General features: G+C 42.6%; 1 protein-coding gene across 1 annotated transcript in view; it reads left to right on the top strand.

Moving 5' to 3' along the window:
- LOC121009545 (ankyrin repeat and KH domain-containing protein 1-like) overlaps positions 1-21,678 on the top strand; it is a 307,110-nt gene that overhangs the window by 117,710 nt on the left and 167,722 nt on the right. The window contains exons 11-12 of the mRNA XM_040442755.1: positions 3,945-4,032; positions 11,172-11,299. Of these exons, the coding sequence (XP_040298689.1) occupies positions 3,945-4,032; positions 11,172-11,299 (216 nt within the window). The remainder of the gene's footprint in view (positions 1-3,944; positions 4,033-11,171; positions 11,300-21,678) is intronic.

The following is a 21,678-nucleotide window of genomic DNA, read 5'->3' as shown; positions in this document are numbered from 1 at the left end:
GAAACTGAAAAGTCCTGCTGGAATGCCTAATTTCATCATGTGTGGGGTGGATTACATTAACCCCTTCTCGACATATGACTTAATAGTACGTCATGGTGGCAGGTGCGTTCCCGCATTTTGACGTACTATGATGTCATGGTGATCGGGCGGGCCCCTGCTGTATTAGCCGGCATCACTGTACACGCCGATGCTGCGATCAGCGCTGATCGCAGCATAGAAGGGATTTGCAGCAGGTGAGGGAGCCCATCGGGTCCCAGCGCTGCTGTGGCGGGGACCCGACGAGTAAGAAGGCAGGCCGATGTCTTGCACGGCATCAGGACTTGCCTTCTACGGATGCCCATGAGATCCAGCCCCAGACTTGGTCTCCTAGGCAACCGGTTAGCCCCTTTCACACGGGCGAGTATTCCGCGCAGGTGCAATGCGTGAGGTGAACGCATTGCACCCGCACTGAATCCTGACCCATTCATTTCTATGGGGCTGTGCACATGAGCGGTGATTTTCACGCATGACTTATGCGTTGCGTGAAAATCGCAGCATGCTCTATATTGTGCGTTTATCACGCAACGCAGGCCCCATAGAAGTGAATGGGGCTGCGTGAAAATCGCAAGCATCCGCAAGCAAGTGCGGATGCGGTGCGATTTTCACGCACTGTTGCTAGGAGACGATCGGGATGGAGACCCGATCATTATTATTTTCCCTTATAACATGGTTTTAAGGGAAAATAATAGCATTCTTAATACAGAATGCATAGTACAATAGCACTGGAGGGGTTAATTTTTTTTTATTAAACTCACCTTAGTCCACTTGCTCGCGCAGCCAGACTTCTCTTCTGTCTTCTTTTTTGCTGTATGCAGGAAAAGGACCTGTGGTGACATCTCTCCGGTCATCACATGGTCCGTCACATGATCTTTTACCATGGTGATGGATCATGTGATGGATCATGTGATGACCGGAGTGACATCACCACAGGTCCTTTTCCTGCACACAGCAAAAAAGAAGACAGAAGAGAAGCCGGGCTGCGCGAGCAAGTGGATTAAGGTGAGTTTAATTATTTTTAAAAAAAAATATTAACCCCTCCAGCGCTATTGTACTATGCATTCTGCAACGCACCTGCACCTTTTCCCGCAACGCCCGTGTGAAAGAGGCCTTAGTGTATTATTCTGTGTAATACACTAATAGGCAATGCATTACAATACAGATGTATTGTAATGCATTGCGGAGGAGATCAGACCCCCAAAAGTAAAGTCCCAGAGTGGGACAGAAAAAGTTTCAAGTAAAAAAAAATAAAAATAAAAAGGCCCTTTCCCCTGATTTTATACAAAAAAGGAAAACACACACGTATTGGGTATTGCCACGTCCATAACGACCGGCTCTATAAATATATTACATGACCCACCCCATCTGATAAACACCGTAAAAAAAAATATATAAACTGTACAAAGACATTTTTGTCACATTACATCACAAAAACACCAAGCGATCAAAAAGGCGTATGCCCCCCAAAATGGTACCAATAAAACTGTCCCTTCATCCCGCAAAAAAAGAGCCCCTACATAAGACAATCGCCCAAAAAATAAAAAAAACTATAGCTCTCAGAACATGGAGACACTAAAACATAATAATTTTTTTGTTACAAAAATGCAATTATTGTGTTAAATAAATAAATAAAAAGTATACATATTGGGTATTGCCGCATCCGTAACAACCAGCTCTATAAAAATATCACATGACTTAACTCCTCAGGTGAACACAGTAAAAAAATAATTTTTTTTTTGTCACCTAACATCATTTAAAGTGCAACATCAAGCGATCAAAAAGGCGTATGCCCTCCCTCCCCCCAAATAGAACTAATTAAACGGTCATCTCATCCCACAAAACATTAGCTCCTACCTAAGACAATCGGTCAAAAAATCAAAAAAACTATGGCTCTTAGACTATAGAGACACTAAAACATCTTTTTATTTTTATTTTAAAAAAATGCTGCTATTGTGTAAAACTTGAATAAGAAAAAGTATACATATTGGCTATTAGTATGCCATCTCCGTAGCAAACTGCTCTATAAAAACTGACTTAACCTCTCAGGTGAACGCTGTAAAAGTAAATAAAAACTGTGCCAAAACAACCAAATTTTTTTTTTTTGTCCCCTTGCCTCGTAAAGTGTAATAATGAATGATCAAAAAATCATATGTACCCAAAAGTGGTACCAATAAAGGTCAACTCTTCCTGAAAAAAATGAGCCCCAGCACAAGACGATTGGCAGAAAAATAATAAAATATGGCGTTCAGAAAATCGAGACAAAAACATTTTTTCAACAATGCTTTATGTAAAACTGAAACAAAGAACGTAGACATATTTGATATCACCGCGTCCCTAACAACCTGCTCTATAAAAATAGTGCATAATCTAACCTGTCAGATGAACGTTGTAAAAAAATAAAAACGGTGCCTAAACAGCCATTTTTGGGTTACCTTGCCTCACAAACGTAATATGGAGCGATAAAAAAATCATATGTACCCCAAAATAGTACCAATAAAACGTCACCTTATCCCGTAGTTTCCAAAATGGGGTCACTTTTGGGAGTTGCTTCTGTAGGGGTGCTTCAGGGGGGCATTAAATGGGACATGGTGTCTAAAAACCAGTCTAGCAAAATCTGCTTTCCAAAAACCATGCGGCAGTCCTTTCCTTCTGCGCCCTGCCGTGTGCCCATACAGCAGTTTACAATCACATGTGGGGTGTTTCTGTAAACCTCAGAATCAGGGTAATAAATGTTGAGGTTTGTTTGGCTGTTAACACTTGATGTGTTAAAGAAAAAAATGGATTAAAAGGGAAAATATGCCAAAGTGAAATTTCAAAATTTAATCTCCATTTTCCTTTAATTCTTGTGGAACGCCTAAAGGGGTAACAAAGTTTGTAAAATCAGTTTTGAGTAACTTGAGGTGTGTAGTTTCTACAGTGGTGTCATTTATGTGGGGTTTCTACTATGTAAGCCCCACAAAGTGACTTCAGACCTGAACTGGTCCTTAAAGGGCTTCTGTCACCCCCCAACCCCGAATTTTTAGTTTTTGACTTATTATATTTGTTAATGTAAGCAGATTCCATATATGCCCCTCTTACCTCGGGCTGTGCAGTAATTAGAGAGCGCCTGCGCCGAATGACGACCGGTATGGCGCAGGCGTGGGATTTGAGGCTGCAGGCAGGGCCAGCGAGAGGATCAGAGCGCTTGCTGGCCCTGTCAATCAAGCGGAGGAGGGGGCGTTTTTTTCAAACAGAGGATGCGGCGACTACCAGCAAGTCCTCCCAACTTGCTGGTAGTGAAGAAATTGACATATAATAAAAGTACATTTTGTACTGTAATTACTGCACAGCCCGAGGTAAGAGGGGCATATATGGAATCTGTTTACATTAACAAATATAATAAGTCAAAAACTGAAAGTTGGGGGGTGACGAGCCCTTTAAAAAGTGGGTTTTGGAAATTTTCTTAAATATTTTTAGAATTGCTTCTAAAATTCTAAGCCTTCTAACGTCCCCAAAAAATAAAATGACCTTTACAAAAGGATGCAAACATAAAGTAGACATATGGGGAATGTTAAGTAATAAATATTTTGAGATATCACTTTGTTTTAAAAGCAGAGAATTTGAAATTTTATAAATTGTGTGAATTTTTCAAAATTTTTTGCCAAATTTTGTATTTTTTTATAAATAAAGGTGAAATATATTGACTCAAATTTATGGCTTTTCTCGTGACACATTGTACTTCATAAAACATTCTCAGAATAGCTTGGATAAATAAAAGCGTTCCGAAGTTATCACATAAAGTGACATGTCAGTTTTGCAAAAAATGGTCTAGACAGGAAGGTGAAAACTGTCCCGGGGTAGAAGGGGTTAACCTGGTCAGTCAGTGTGTGTATATCAATATTGAATGCTTATTTTCTTTCTTTTGGCAGGAACATGAATGTGAAGGAGGTAGAACTCCTCTGATGAAAGCAGCACGAGCTGGACACCTCTGCACTGTTCAGTTTCTTTTAAGCAAAGGTATTTCTTGATTGAAATCTCTTAACTACTATCATGCAAAGACCTTATTTTCTCACATGTCAACAAATTACGGCTATATGCTGCATAGGAATGTTGAGGAGAAAGTTAGAGAAATTGATCACAGGAAATTAATCATGAAATTTATTTAAATTTTTTTCTTTAAATAATAAAATCCTGTTTAATTTTCTACATCAACTTTCAATTAAACATTAAAGAGGACCTTTCACTGATCCTGACATTCTGAACTAAGTGTACAGACATGGAGAGCGGCGCCCGGGGATCTCACTGCACTTATTATCCCCGGGCGCCGCTCCGTTCTCCCGCTATGCCCTCCGGTATCTTCGGTCACTAAGTTATGGTAGGCAGAGTCTGCCCTTGTTCTGCTGTAGCACTGGCCAATCGCAGCGCAGAGCTCACAGCCTGGGAGAAAATAACCTCCCAGGCTGTGAGCTCTGCGCTGCGATTGGCCAGCGCTACAGCAGAACAAGGGCAGACTCCGCCTACCATAACTTAGTGACCGAAATCTCCGCCTACCATAACTTACTGAGCGAAGATACCGGAGGGCATAGCGGGAGAACGGAGCAGCGCCCAGGGATAATAAGTGCAGTGAGATCCCCGGGCGCCGCTCTCCATGTCTGTATACTTAGTTCACAATGTCAGGATCAGTGAAAGGACCTCTTTAATTTAAGCTGTTAAGCAATTGCGGACAAGAATAGGCATTCTCTATTATGGTTGCGGCTGTGTGCGGTCCGCACACAGCCGCTATCCGTGTTTTGCGGATGCACAAAACACTGCAGCCGTCTGAATGAGCCCCAAGGGTGCGTTCCCACGACCTTGTCCTCAAAATCTACATTTATAGGACATATTCTATAAATTGCGGCTTGTCCGTATGATTGCGGACAGCACACAGATGACATCCATGTGCTGTCTGTATTTTTCGCTGCACCATTGAAATGAATGTGTCATTGTGTGATCCTCAAAAATGTTGATCGGATGCAGTCATGTGAATGCACCCTAAATTCATAAGAGGAACCCAGGGTTTCTCTGGGAAAGATTTCAAATGGCTGCCAGCAACCTGTCCCAAAACGAGACAGGTTGCCTCCACTTGCAGAGCTCCCTGGCACTTGAATATACTACATATTGATCAGTTTTCCTGTCAGGCTGCAGCCATAATTGTGTATCACAGGCATGATCACATCATTACAATCTATTGTAGAGCAGTGTAGTGAGGCCCTGCCCCCTAATCCCCCTAGGCAGCTGTGCAAGTGCGTGCTGGCGGCCATTTAACTCATTTCCCGAGAACCTGTTTAAAGAGGACCTGTCACCACAAAATTCAGTGCAATCTGGAAGCATCATCTTATAGAGCAGGAGAAGCTGAGTTGATTGATTTATATTTGTTGGGTAAAAGATTCAGTAAAACCTGTCTTATGTATTCATAGGAGGCGAGAAAAGCAATTGGTCAAGTAGGGAGGGGGTTATCGGTGACAGCTATCTCTTATGCACACTTGTACACACAATGCTATCAATCACTGAAAACATCTCCTCTCTGTACCAATAGCTGTTTACAGGAGGTGGACAAAGCAAAGGTATAAATTGCAGTTTTTACTGAATCTTTTCCTTAAATACATTTTAATCTGCTCAACTCGTCCCGCTCTAGAACGTGTTTTTTTTTTTTTTCCAAGATATATTTTGCGGTGACAGGTGTTCATTAAGCTATCCATACACATTATAATGATAACCTGTCATTTTGTCGCTTCAAACTCTCAATAATTATTTTTTTATAAAGTGATCAAAAAGTCACACACACATCAAATTGGTATCACTGAAAAGTACAGATCGCCCCACAAAAAATGAGCCCTCACACAGCCCCGTACACTTAACTACAAAAAAATTATAGGGGTCAGACTATGGTGAAAAAAAATAAAGGAAACACAAAAATAACACATCCTAGATCTGAATTAATTAAATATTTTTCTGAAATACTTTGTTCTTTACATAGTTGAATGTGCTGACAACAAAATCGCACAAAAAAAAAAATAATGGAAATCAAATTTTTCAACCCATGGAGGTCTGGATTTGGAGTCACACTCAAAATTAAAGTGGAAAAACACACTACAGGCTGATCCAACTTTGATGTAATGTCCTTAAAACAAGTCAAAATGAGGCTCAGTAGTGTGTGTGGCCTCCACGTGCCTGTATGACCTCCCTACAACGCCTGTGCATGCTCCTGATGAGGTGGCGGACGGTCTCCTGAGGGATCTCCTCCCAGACCTGGACTAAAGCATCTGCCAACTCCTGGACAGTCTGTGGTGCAACGTGACGTTGGTGGATAGAGCGAGACATGATGTCCTAGATGTGCTCAATTAGATTCAGGTCTGGGAAACGGGCGGGCCAGTCCATAGCATCAATGCCTTCATCTTGCAGGAACTGCTGACACACTCCAGCCACATGAGGTCTAGCATTGTCTTGCATTAGGAGGAACCCAGGGCCAACCGCACCAGCATATGGTCTCACAAGGGGTCTGAGGGTTTAATCTCGGTACCTAATGGCAGTCGGGCTACCTCTGGCGAGCACATGGAGGGCTGTGCGGCCCTCCAAAGAAATGCCACACCACACCATTACTGACCCAATGCCAAACCGGTCATGTTGGAGGATGTTGCAGGCAGCAGAACGTTCTCCATGGCGTCTCAAGACTCTGTCACGTCTGTCACATGTGCTCAGTGTGAACCTGCTTTCATCTGTGAAGAGCACAGGGCGCCAGTGGCGAATTTGCCAATCTTGGTGTTCTCTGGCAAATGCCAAACGTCCTGCACGGTGTTGGGCTGTAAGCACAACCCCCACCTGTGGACGTCGGGCCCTCATATCACCCTCATGGAGTCTGTTTCTGACCGTTTGAGCAGACACATGCACATTTGTGGCCTGCTGGAGGTCATTTTGCAGGTCTCTGGCAGTGCTCCTCCTGTTCCTCCTTGCACAAAGGCGGAGGTAGCGGTCCTGCTGCTGGGTTGTTGCCCTCCTACGACCTCCTCCACGTCTCCTGATGTACTGGCCTGTATCCTGGTAGTGCCTCCATGCTCTGGACACTACGCTGACAGACTCTGCAAACCTTCTTGCCACAGCTCACATTGATGTGCCATCCTGGATAAGCTGCACTACCTGAGCCGCTTGTGTGGGTTGTAGACTCCGTCTCATGCTACCACTAGAGTGAAAGCACCGCCAGCATTCAAAAGTGACCAAAACATCAGCCAGGAAGCATAGGAACTGCGAAGTGGTCTGTGGTTACCACCTGCAGAACCACTCCTTTATTGGGGGTGTCTTGCTAATTGCCTATAATTTCCACCTGTTGTCTATCCCATTTGCACAACAGCATGTGAAATCGATTGTCACTCAGTGTTGCTTCCTAAGTGGACAGTTTGATTTCACAGAAGTGTGATTGACTTGGAGTTACATTGTGTTGTTTAAGTGTTCCCTTTATTTTTTTGAGCAGTGTATATTATTTTTTTTCCTCGGGTTTAAATTATTTTTTTCTGTATTAAAACGCACTGTAACCGTACTGACCTGGAGAATGAAGATAACAGGTCAATATTACTTCATAGTGTACAGTGTAAATTTTTTTTTTTTATAAAAACCTTTGTCAGAATTGCTTCCCCCCCCCAATTCTGCCCTATTTGGATTTTTTTTTTTCCTCTTCCCACTACATGGTGTACAACCGTAAATAGCGCCATTAGAAATTACAATCAGGTGTTCTGCAGTAGCTCCATCCACTGGTTGTTGTAGTGTAGTCGTGTACCACATGGGTAATAACTTTTGGGTGCCAATGCAAGCTGTGTTACTTAGCGGGTAATCCAGCTCTCACTGCAGAGATTGGTGATTACAGGGAAAAAATTGTCCTTCAAATGCTTTTCTTTATCATTCTTGACATTTGGGGGACAAGGGACCATGGGTATAGCCTCTGCCACTAGGAGAAGGACACTAATGCGAAGCCAGAAAATGTTAGCTTCTACCCAGCTATACTACCTCATGCAGGCACTGAGCGTATCCGTTTCATGCAGGGCCTTTTCTCCCATTTTTCTTTTTTTTTTTTTTTTTTTGTTTTTTACTTGTTTTTTCCCTTTAGGTGTAAAATGGAAACCGATCTTCTCCCCTGTTTTCCCCAATGGGGAAGCCGACTGTCTTTCTTTTTTCCCCAGTTGGAGGATAAAGTTTGGCTTCCTCCCTCACTGTTCCATCCTACCCCATGAAGACAAAGTTGGGACTATGCAGGCCAGCTCCTCTGTCACCCACCAGCCTGGGAGCCACTGGTGTGCACAACTACTCCCTCATCCCACACCAGCATGATATTATGACTGTGTGCATACGTATGGTGAATCTGCTATTGCCACTGGGGACCCATGGTTCTGCAGTAATGTGGAATCTGCCAGGATCCTGAAATGGGCAGAGGCCCAGGTTCCAACCATGTCTTCAGTCCACATTCCAGGAGTCGACAATTTTTTAACATCCTGGTGGCTCCATTGGCCAGTTTCAGCTTTCTGTAGGTCGTACCCTCTTTGCCCTCTGCTGCCTATGATCTTTTGGAGAAACAAAATGGAGGACCTTGCAGCAATCCTTATTGCATGCGATTGGTCCCTCCGGGCTTGTTATGCCAACATTGTTCATCTCCTGACTGATATTTTGTCTTGTCTTCCTGTCAATGACAACCTCCTATCCCAGGTAGCTGTCTTCCACTAGCATTTAGAATCACCGGGGTTCATTTGTTAAGACCGGAATTTTAGACGCTGGTCTTAATAACCCCTTGCGCTAGTGGTGGTTCCGCCGACCTCTGCGTAACTTTGATACATCCACCGTAGGTCTAAATGTAAGTTGGCTTCCTTGCTGGCTTAAATTTAGACCATTTTCTACACCTGCCTACGCCACTCCCCCTTTATTTATTTTTTAGACCTGCCGTGAGCTGGGAAAAGTCGCAGAATCAGAGGAAGAGCCATAAATATAGGAGAAATATTAAGCCTGCTTTTCCAGCCATCACCCATTCACATTGCCACGGAACCCCTCAAGCACCTAACCTCCAGAGCACCATCACGAAAAGCTGAACTTCACATCCATCTATTTGGAATGTGCTGCAAGGCAGGCCCAAAGACCTGGAATACCATTTGACCATGTGTTATTTCCAACTTAAAGCCAGAGCAATGGCTAGGCTCGGCTCACACTCTGACTTTTTGCAGCAGCAAAGTCTCAGCAGCATCACTTGCATTATTTGGCACCCAGAGTTGGATAGAACCAGCATTGTGCCACACAAATCTGCAAGGCCCACCTCAATCTAGTGTCGGCCTCTCTAGTTCAACTGGAGCATATGCAGGCATGATTGTGGGGTGGTGGTGAGCACGTCTTCCCATTTCACATGCTACTCCCCATGGTGCATCTTTTGTGGTTTGTTATCCGCTATCTGCTTTTCAACTCTTACATGAGCTTTGCTCCACATTTTCAACAAATTTTACTGGATATATACTTTTCCATCTTCAGTTACTTCTCTGTGCCACAAGGTACTACAGGCAATGTCACTATAGGCATCCAGCGGCATGATCTTATTTAATGATTAATTATTTTTGTTACATGCCTCTAAAAATCATTCTCACAGAGTACATTGGGAGCCAAATCTTCCACCCAGTTCTTTGTCTTTTGTTTTCTCTTGTAGGAGTTATTTTTTATTGGTAAGTCACCAAAAGGGTTGTTGGTTTCGACCAGTCTCGTGTTTTTCCTTGTTGGCTTCTTCTGCCTGCTTCGACTGCTTGTGTGGGAAAAAAAACTACTTCATATAAACCTGTCTATAACAATCCATGCAAAAAATGAACACCTTTATTCATCATGTATAGTGAGCATCCTAAAGTAAAAATTGCTTTTTAAAATTTTTAATTATTTATTTAATTTTTGGCTCAAACCTAAGTACCCAATATAGCATCAATAAAAACTACAACTTGTACCAAAAAGTTAAGATCCCATAACAACTCAGTTGCTTGGAAAATAAAAATTTTGGAAATAAAGATTTTATTGTGGTAAAGTAGGAAAACATTTTAAAAATAAATTATGAATTTGGTATCTATTATACTGCACAGCTAACGCATAAAGAAGACCGAATTGCTGTGCTTTTTAAGTTATGCAATACATTAGATCACCATACTGTGGTTTTCGAGCTGTTGCAAAACGACAGCTCCCATCGTGGCCTGTCAGCCGCAGTCAAGTTAAGTGGAGAAGAAATGGAAAAAAGTCATGTCCTGAACATGTCCTTGCAGGGCTAAATTTACTACACATTAGAATATGAGCTTAGATTAAATGATTTAGGTCTTGTGCTCTATTAATAAATTGATAGAATCAGGATTGTTTTTTGTTCCCTTTTATGTACCAGTATATGCATCAATTCTAATAGATTTAATAAAATCCAAAGCATGGGTTAGAAAGTTTGGCTTTATAGAGCTGATTCGTATGTCGCCCTATAATGGCGAATTATTGTAAGTATTTCGACAGAATATGTAGAGCTTAGTCTTCACTTTTTTGAATCTTGCACGCAGTGAAGAAATAATCCTTGCTATTTCAAGGTAGTCCAATCCTTGTTTTGGAAAAAAAAACTTTTCCCTTCTCGAGGGGATTCCATCCTTGATTACATTCCCTTTTTATCTGGACGTCAAGCATTTCTATTTAGTCGAAAAAGAAATGACCGTGACGAATATAATGTATTTGTTTTTTTGATGCCTACATTACTGTATCCACTTTAGGCCTTATGCACACAACATTATTTTTTAACCACATCTTTTTTTATCTGATAGCACGGTGACTCATTTATTTCTATGCGGCCAAGCACACATCTATATTTTTTGCGCATCTGTGTGGTCATTCTGCAAAGTATATAGCTATTCTCTTTTCCGTGTCATGAACGTAGAATTACTTTTTCAATTGAGAATGAGAAAAATGCGAAATTCACATGGAAGTTATCCATATGTAGTGGACCAGTTTTTTTTTTTTGCGGACTGAAATACGAACGCGGCCATGTGCATGAGGCCTTAATTTGTGATGTCTATAGCATTATGCAATTTTTGGGACAGATAAAGTGTGATGTATGGCTTATTTATTTATTTTATGAAACTTTCTAGGAGCCAATATTAATAAAGCTACAGCCAATAATGATCACACTGTTGTGTCCCTCGCATGTGCTGGAGGTCATCTTGCTGTTGTTGAGTTGCTGTTGGCAAAAGGAGCAGATCCAACGCACAGGCTTAAAGTAAGTTCCCCTTCTATAGCAGAATAACTGCAAAACGTGTTGCATATATTACCTAAATTGAAACTTGTTTTGAACTTAAATTGTTACTGCTATGGTGGTGGTCATAGTGCTCTGTATCCATGGGAATGAGTTAACTGCACAGTAAAATCTTTGTTCAGGAAATGGTTCATTTGGAAAGTATCATTTTGTTACGTTGCAGCCTTTTGCTAAACTTAGGGTACTTTCATACTAGCGTTTTTTTGTTTTCTGGTATGGAGTTCCGTCACAGGTGCTCAATACCGGAAAAAAACTGATCAGTTTTATCCTAAGGCATTCTGAATGGAGAGCAATCTGTTCAGGATGCATCAGTTCAGTCCCCTTTCACACGGGCGAGTATTCCGCGCGGGTGCAATGCGGGAGGTGAACGCATTGCACCCGCACTGAACGCATTGCACCCGCACTGAATACTGACCCATTCATTTCTATGGGGCTGTGCACACGAGCGGTGATTTTCACGCATCATTTGTGCGTTGCGTGAATATCGCAGCATGCTCCTCTTTGTGCGTTTTTCACATAATGCAGGCCCCATAGAAATGAATGGGGTTGCGTGAAAATTGCAAGCATCCGCAAGCAAGTGCGTATGCGGTGCGATTTTCACGCACGGTTGCTAGGTGACAATCGGGATGGGGACTCGATCATTATTATTTCCCCGTATAACATGGTTATAAGGGAAAATAATAGCATTCTGAATACAGAATGCATAGTAAAACAGCGCTGGAGGGGTTAGGCTACTTTCACACTAGCGTTTTTCTTTTCCGGCGCTGAGTTCCGTCCTAGGGGCTCAAATCCGGAAAAGAACTGATCAGTTTTATCCCCATGCATTCTGAATGGAGAGTCAGTCCTTCAGGATGCATCAGGATGTCTCCAGTTCAGTCTTTTTGACTGATCAGGCTTTTCAGAAAAACGTAGCATGCAGTATTTTTACCTCCGGCCAAAAAGCCTGAACACTTTGACTGAACGCCGGATCAGGCCTTTTTTCCATTGACTTGCATTAACGCCGGATCTGGCACTGTGTGTTCAGTCAAAACGGATCCGGCTTTTGCATGTTAAACCCGAAAAATGTGAAAAAAAAGTTAAAGTCCATAAATGGCGGATCCGTTTTTTCCAATGCATTTTTTCATTGTGATCAAAATCCTGATCAGGATTCAAATGTAATCCGTTTTCACACGTTTTTCCGGATCCGGCGGGCAGTTCCGGTGTCGGAATTGAACGCCGGATTAAAACAACGCTAGTGTGAAAGTAGCCTCAAAAAAATAAATAAAAAAATTAAACTCACCTTAATCCACTTGTTCACGCAGCCGGCATCTCTTCTGTCTTCATCTGTGCTGTGAGCAATAGGACCTTTGATGACATCACTGCATTCATCACATGATCCATCACGATGGTGATGAATCATGTGATGAGCGTAGTGACGTCATCAAAGGTCCTATTGCTCATAGCACAGATGAAGACAGAAGAGATGCCGGCTGCGCGAACAAGTGGATTAAGGTGAGTTAAATTTTTTTTTTTAACCCCTCCAGTCCTATTTTAGTATTCAGAATGCTATTATTTTCCCTTATAACCATGATATAAGGGAAAATAATACAATCTACAGAACACCGATCCCAAGCCTGAACTTCTGTGAAGAAGTTCGGGTTTGGGTACCAAACATGCGCGATTTTTCTCACGCTTGTGCAAAACGCATTACAATGTTTTGCACTCGCGTAGAAAAATTACGCATTTTCCCGCAACGCACCCGCCTCTTATCCGGGCCAAAAAAATGACGCCCGTGTGAAAGAGGCCTTATGTTTTTTGGACTGAGAAAATACAGCAGCATGCTGCAGTTTTCTCTCCGGCCAAAAATACTGATCACTTGCTGGAATGCCGGATCCGGCATTCATTTACATTGAAGTGTATTAGTGCCGGATCCGGCATTAAGTGTTCCGGCAAAATGGTTCCGGCTTTCCCGTCTGCGCATGCGCTGACGTTTAAAAATGCAAAAAAAAAATAAAATCATACCGGATCCTTTTTTTCCATTTGACACCGGAGAGGCAGATCCGGTATTTCAATGCATTTGTCAAACGGATCCGCATCCGGATCCGTCTGACAAATGCCATCAGTTTGCGTCTGAATTGCTGGATCCAGCAGGCAGTTCCAGCGACGGAACTGCCTGCTGGAATCCTCTGCCGCAAGTGTGAAAGTACCCTTAAAAAAAAATCACGTTTTTCCCATCATTCTGTTCCCCATGTTTTAAATCTTTAATTTATTGAAAAGGAAAAACTTGACTCTCGCAGTGACCTAGGTATTCAGACCCTTTACTCGGTACTTAGTTGAAGCACCTTTTGGCAGTGATTGTTGGATATGATGCCATTACTTTGCACATCTAATTTGTTGATTTCTTTGTTTTTCTATGCGGATACTCTGAAGCTCTGTCAAGTTAGATGGGGACCGTAGGTGGACAGCTATCTTTAGGTCTCTACAAAGATGCTTGATTAGTTTCAAGTCAGGGTTTTGGCTGGACAACTCAAGAACATTCACAGAATTGTCCCAAAGCCACTCCTGTGTTGTCTTGGCTTTGTGTTTTAGGGTCACTGTCTTGTTGGAAGGTAAACCTTTGGCACAGTCTGAGGTCCAGAGGACACTTGACAAATTTTCATTAAGAATATCTCTGTGCTTAGCTCCATATAGATTTCTCTCAACTCTGACCAGTCTCCCAGTTCCAGCCGCTCGATAACACCCCCACAGCATGATGCTACCACCACCATGCTTCACAGTAGGCATACAACGGGGCAGTACTTGGTATCCCCCAAACATGACACTTAGAATTAAGGCCAGAAAGTTTAATCTTCGTTTCATCAGACAATATTTTGTTTCTCACTGTCTGAAAGTTGTTTTTAGGTATTTTTTTGTTAACTTTCATGTCTTTTAATGAGCAGATGCTTCTTTCTGGCCAATCTGCTATTAATCCCGTATTGATGCAGTGCTGCAATGATGGTTGTCCATCTGGAAGTTTCTCCAACCTGATTACAGGATGTTTGGTGCTCAGCCAGAGTGAATTCTCGTTCACCTCTTACTAAGGCTCTTTTTCCTCGATTACTTTGTTTTGTGGGGAGGCCAGCTGTAGGAAGAGTCCTGGTTGTCCCAAACTTCTTCCTGTAGAGGTCAGAGACAGGATTATGTGGATGCACAGATTTGGAGAAGGCTATAAAACATTTCTTCTGCGCTGAAAGACCCGAAGAGCAGTGGCTTCCGTAATTGTTAAAGGGGTTCTCTGCTTTTCCTATTTTGATGACCTAGCCTTTTGGATAGGTCATCAATATCAGATTGGCTAGGCCGGACTGCTAGCACTGATCAGCTGTATGAAGAGACTGCATCGCTCATATGAGCACTGTGTTACCATAACTATTTACCTGCTCGCCCTCGCCATTACAGAGTCAAACTGTATAATTACAGTTCCTCCGTCCCATTCACTTCAGTGGGATGAAACGGTGATATTCACTTGAATAGGAGCGAGCAGTCCTATTTAAGTGAATGGGAACGGCGGAGTTGTAATTAGTGCAGCTCGCTGCTGCAATGTCCACGGCGAGCAGGTAAATAATATTACCTATCCTGAGAATTGGTTATCAATATAGGAAAAGCGGAGAACCCCCTAAAGAATTATGGAAGCCACTGTGCTCTTGGGGTCTTTCAGTGCAGCAGAAATTATTAGTGCCTTCTCCAAATCTTTGTCTCCACATATTCCTGTCTCTAAGCTCTACAGGCAATAATTCCTTCCTCATGGCTTGATTTGTGCTCCTTTATGTAGATAAGGGTGTGTCTTTCCAAATAATATCCAATCAACTGAATTTACCGCAGGTGGAAACCAAGGTATAGAAACATCTCAAAGATGAAGACAAATGGGAGGCCCCCAGAGCTGAATATAAAGTGTCTGCAGAGTGTCCCCAATATTTGTCACTGTGAAAGTCTATTTTTATTATTTAATTTTTTTTTGTTTTTGATAAATTTGCAAACATGAGATTCTGTTAATTTTTTTTTTATTAAGGGGGAAAACTTTTTATTTTTTATTTTATTTTAACACAAGTCTGCAATATGAAAAAATGTGTAAAAAGTGAAAGGGGTCTGAAGACTTTCCAAATGCACTGTAGTTTAATTTGCACATTCTATATTTCCTTTGGGATATGTAATTTTTGAGGTTGATATAACTTAGTAGTCGAAATCAACAAGATGTGCTTTACAAATGAAGACATTTCAATGTCAGTTATACAAATGGTTACAAAATTTAGCTTTCAGTTATATAGATTTTTAATACTACTTGTAAAATGTTTTATCTGCAGGTTATTTGGTTGACATTGTCACTATAAAATGTCACTGAAAACATATATATATATATTTTTTTTTTTACTCACTTACATAGTGCTACTATATTCCACAGCACTTTACAGACCTAAATCTCAAGCTGTCCCCAATGGAGCTCACAATATTTTTTTTGTTCTAGGCAGTATGGGAATATGCAGTGCCTGATGAAATATCTAATGGCTGACTCAGCCCAATGAACATTGCTTGAGTCTGGAATCTATGCTGCTGTAATTTTTGAATTTATGGCTAGCCAAAGTCTAGAGTGCTATTCTTTTGACATCCTAGCATGTATGAGCTCCATTTTTCAGACCACAAAAGGCCTCTTTACACTGCACAGTTGAGCAGACGACTGTCGGGAAGAAAGTGTTCTTACTGACAATCTCCTGCTCATCGGTGAAGGAGACTGCTGCATTTAAATGCAGCAATCGCCTCCACAGTATGGGGAGGAGCGGTTGCTAATGCCATCACTAATCCCCATACAGAATCATTGTTTGCCAGCAGCAGAGCGTGACTAGACGGCACGATCTGCTGTCTACAAACGAAGATTTAGGATACAGCATAAAAAATAGAATTGCCCAATAACTTTCCGCTCTTTCATCTGGTAATCAGCGGCACCTTTACAGTGGCAGGTTATCGTTGGCAAGCTTTCCTAGGAATGCTTGTTAGTGATGATCTTGCCTGATGTTCAGGCAGTGTAAAGGGCCATTCAGCGCCAGGCAGCATCGTATTCGTATGACTTCACATGAGAATGTAGCTTCATTTTTTTTTTTTCCTCATTCAGTTAGCACATTATGAAAGAGCTTTGTATCGTCTGTGAAAAATAAACGGGTCTAAGATGTAGTCCAAACCAGTTACAAGATGGTGTATGCTTCCTTTCTTTTTGATAGTGTCCAGAAACATGGACGCCACCATGGATTTCTACTATTACTGATACCTGAATACTCAAGATAGGTCATCGGTATCCGATAGGTAGGGGTCTAATACAGAAGACCCAACCGATCAGCTATTTAAGATGTCAGCGGCACTCGCAGTATTGCCACGGTCTTCTCTCAGCTTTTCCTAGGCGAGTGACGACACATTTATCAGTCACATGGCCTAAGCGCTGCTCAGCCCTACAAAAGTGAAAAGTTGCTATACAATGTACAACACAGTCCTCAGTAAGTGGGAAGAAGGCCGTGGCACTCACAGGAGCGTCAGGGCCTTCTCAAACAGCTCATCAGAAGGGGTCCCAGGTGTGAGACCCCCACTGATAAGATACTGATGACCTATCCTGAGGATAGACGTTCAGTTAGTAGTTGACGGCAGCATTATTCTCCATTAATTCTTTATTAGTTGTTAATCCATGATATAAGTACAAAAAGGACCAATACAACAACGTTTTGACTACGGTGTAGTCTTTGTCAAGCTCAGTATACAGTGCTTACTCCAAACATTTATACCATACAGGTCACCCCTTCTGGTTCACACATCACCAATCACAATAGGCATCTGTTAAACATCCACTCCCACTTGGAAAACTACCAATGGGGTCATACCTATAGGTAATTAACAAACTTGTACACCTATGTTCAATTATCAAGGTACCTTATCCACCAATGAACATCTCACCTCCCATGTCCACACACTGCTTGGCATCTCCAATTATTAAATGCGTATGTCCCAGCAACAGTGCGTCATCTCTACTGCTCATGTAGTCATAGCCACCCCCACTAGCTCTCTTACCAGTTCTCATTCAGTCCGATCGGCCGCTCTTCAAAACCTCCCTACCTCCTTCAGAGTGCATTGCTCCCTGCTCCTCCCATTGATCATGTGACTCCGCTTGAGTCACATGACCGGCTCCTCCGCTCACCACTGTTTATACCAGCCTGTCTCTGCAATTTCAGGCATCATGTTACCTAGGTAACTGACGTCATAGATAATAAACCTGTATGTCGGAGCATATAATAGAGCAATACATTCTGTAAATATATAGATCGCGACCTTCATGCATGTCTATGTAGAGCTTCTATAGAAATAGTCAAATCATACATTTCAGATCGCCAGCCACATTAGGACATGTATGTGAGATGCTCAATGTTGTTTCCCATTAACCCCTGCAGGAACAAAAAAAGGGAGAAAATTAAAATCAATATAAAAGTAGCAACATACTACAGGTCAATACTAATGAAGATTATTATTATTCTACGGTACTCACATTAAACTCAATTTTCAAACCAAACGGCTGGAGTGCTCTTAGTGTAAAGATCCATTTCAATTCCTTTTTTTCTCAGAATCCTATCTCTATCCCCCCCTCTTCTCAGCTTTCCCACAGAGTCAATTACTCTGAATCGTAGTTGATTGAGTGGCCACATTCAATAAAATGTTTTGCTACAGGTTTATCCATCATTCTCTTCCTAATAGTACTTTTATGTTAATCCTTTCTCTGATCTCAATCGTGGTTTCTCCTATGTAAATCAAACTACACGGGCATTTAATCATATAGATAACCTCCCTTGATCTACATGTGAAGTATCCCCTAATCCTAAATTTACGCCCTGTATATCGGAGGGACTATTAGGGACATATAGGAAGTTTATATAGTGAAGGAAGCTTTAGGGACACTTGGGGTAAGAGACCTGTGTATGTGTCCCTTTTAACTCCTTTCTCTGACATTTTATACTATCCCCCTTCTCCTGGACCTACTGTTTTTGTGCTTCTATTGCATGTTTTAGCGCCGTGGCCTTCTCACTGGTTACTGCTGGCCCAGTGACATCACAACTTGTATCAACTGGCCTGGGCGGGGCTAAGCTCCATTCAAGTGAACAGAGCTTAGCGGCGCCCAGGCAAGGTGATACTAGTCATGACGTCACTGGGCCTGTGGTAAACAGGAAGAAGGCCCTGCCTTCTCGAGTGTCTGACCCCCGCCGATCAGATGCTGATCTATCCAGAGGATAGATCATCAGTTTAAACAAACTACAGAAACCCTTTAACATTTCATGAATAATGCATAAAAATAGGCCCATGTCAAATATGTAGAAAACCAAATCAACAAAAATTGATGACAGAATCTGAGGGATTAAATGCCTTTGATTAGTGTTGTCACCGATCACAGACATTGGCAGTCGGTGTCTGCTGCGTACAAAAGTAGACACCCACCAGTTATGGTGCACGCTCCTGAGTAGAAATTCTTTCTAGGGGATGTTTCATGAAAACTATGCCATATTTTTCAAACTTTAACCTTGATCTGAAAACTGTTGTGATTTCATGTAATTACAGATTTATAGGGAGATTTATCAAACTGTGGTAAAGTAGAACTGGCTTAGTTGCCCATAAACAATTACACAAGTGTAGGTGACCATTTTAAAACTTAAAGGGGTTCTGCAGTTTGTTTAAACTGATGATCTATCCTCTGCATAGATCATCAGCATCTGATCAGCGGGGGTCGACACCCGGGACACCCGCCGATCAGCTGTTTTAGAAGCGCTGCAGCCTTCTCACGGTTTACTGCTGGCCCAGTGATGTCACGACTAGTATCACCTGGCCTGGGCGCAGCTAAGCTCTGTTCACTTGAATGGAGGTTAGGCCTGCCCAGGCCAGTTGATACTAGTCATGACGTCACTGGGCCAGCAGTAAACAGTGAGAAGGCCGCGGCGCTGCTGGAGCGCCGCTGACTTCTCAAACAGCTGAACTGCGGGGGTCGGACCCCCACCGATCAAATGCTGATGATCTATCCAGAACCCCTTAAAGTTTTAATACGGTCACGTACACTTGTATAATTGTTTATGGGCAACGAACCAAGTTCTATTTTACCACAGTTCGATAAATCTCCCCAGAAATCTGTAATTACTTGTAATCACAACAGTTTTCAGATCAAGGTGTAAGTTTGAAAAATATGGCATAGTTTTCATGGAACATCCCCTAGATAGAATTTCTACTCAGGAGCTGAGCGTGCACCATAACGGGTGGGTGCCTGCTTTTGTACGCAGCAGACACCGACTGCCAGTGTCTGGTGTTGTCACCCATCACAATCAAAGGCATTTAATCCCTTTAGATGCTGTTATCAATTGCTAACATGGCATCTGAGTGGTCATTTACCGGGAGTGATCTGCCCCTGGTAAAAAAGTGGCACCCCCCTTGTGATGAGTTTGCATGAGCCTTTTGGTTGTTGTGGCAGCCTAGGTCTAGGTGCTCTTCCTGATGCACTCAACAGCAGAGGTAATTAAATTAAATGGTTACACATGTACACACCACTGTGTCAACCAACCAGTTTGGCTTTGGCCTAAGGGTACTTTCACACTTGCATTTTTCTTTTCCGGCATAGAGTTCCCTCCTAGGGGCTCTATACTGGAGAAGAACTGATCAGTTTAATCCCCATGCATTCTGAATGAAGAGCATTCCATTCAGGATGCATCAGGATGTCTTCAGTTCAGTCTTTTTGACTGATCAGGCAAAAGATAAAACCGCAGCATGCTACGTTTTTTTTCTCTGGCCAAAAAAAACTGAAGACTTGCCTGAATGCCGCCATTTTTTCTCTCCATAGGAATGTATTAGTGCCGGATCCGGCATTCAAAATACCGGAATGCTGGGTCCGTCCTTCCGGTCTGCGCATGTGCAGACCGAATTTTTTTTTTAAAATAAAAATAAATTGCCGTATGACACCGGAAAGACTCTCCGGCATTTCAATGCATTTTTCTGACTGATCAAGCATTTTTAGGACTGATCAGGATCCTGATCAGTCTTACAAATGCCATCAGTTGGCATAAGTTTTGCCGGATCCGAACTGCTTGCTGGATCACTCTGCTGCAAGTGTGAAAATAGCCTAAGCCTAAGGGAGTTATCGTGGCAACTTCCTAGTATTAAAGGGATCCTGACTTTGCTGCAGGGAGCCACCAGACTGCTACCTCCTGGAATAGTTCCAGTGTGGTTGACAGCTGACCCACGGTGTCAGAAGCACTGGTGCAAGACATCAAAGGAACAGGCAATCTCTGTAACAGGGATTCATCGGGACACACTGAGATCCAGAAAATATGTGATACATATTCAAGGTTGGGGCTTGCAGCAGAGGGTCGCAACAGCAAACAGGCACAGGTCAGGTGGGGCAGAATCCAGAATACATGCACCGGGCGATAATGCAACAGAAAACTAACTCCTTAGCAGGAACTAGGAACCTAATTGCTTTGGCAAAGAAATATGGTCAGCACCATAGTCTTGTATCAGCGATATGATTAGCAATTAGAAGCAACTGTAGACAGCAAGGTGGAGGGAGATGTTTTCGTAGCAGAAATGGGTGTAGTAGTGTTCACTGAGTAATGTTCCGAATAGAAAAAGCAGAGCTACAATGGACCCAGAACGCTGGTGTAACATGTTATCCAGTTGGACAGTACCATCCATAAATGGCATTCTCATCGATAGACCACTCCCAACATGAATCTTTTTGCGAAAAGCACAGGGACTCTTAACTGAATTTTCAAATCTTTGAAGCATGCTATGTTTTCTGTTCTTTTTTTGGCAGAAGACTATTGACTGTTAGCACTTGGTTTATACTGTGTAATACTTATGCACTGTATTCTAGCAGGTTCTGTATTCCTTAATTATGTTTTATTAAAGGGGTTGTCCGGGTTCAGAGCTGAACCCGGACATTCCCTTATTTTTACCCAGGCAGCCGCCCTGAAGCTAGCATCGGAGCATCTCCTGCTCCGATGCGCTCCCTTGCCCTGCGCTAAATCGTGCAGGACACCAGCTCTTTTGTGTATCATAACACACTGCAGCGCTAAAGCCCACCTATCGGTGCCTGTTACATCACCGGGCTTCCTGGCAGCCCCATGGAGAGCCCCGGTACGTCACCGGAATTCCTAAAAATGCCTTTGCCCTGTGCGATTTAGCTCAGGGCAAAGGAGAGCATCGGAGCATGAACTGCTCCAATGCTCATGTCAGGGGGGGGCTGCCGGGGTGAAAATGGAGGTATGTCCGGGTTCAGCTCTGAACCCGGACACCCCCTTTAACTAAAGGCTGGCCTCCCCTACAAT

This window comes from Bufo bufo, chromosome 1 (assembly GCF_905171765.1).
Source record: "Bufo bufo chromosome 1, aBufBuf1.1, whole genome shotgun sequence".
NCBI lineage: Eukaryota > Metazoa > Chordata > Amphibia > Anura > Bufonidae > Bufo > Bufo bufo.
The sequence above is the reverse complement of the archived record's forward strand: the minus strand, read 5'-3'. Positions and strand labels throughout refer to the sequence as shown.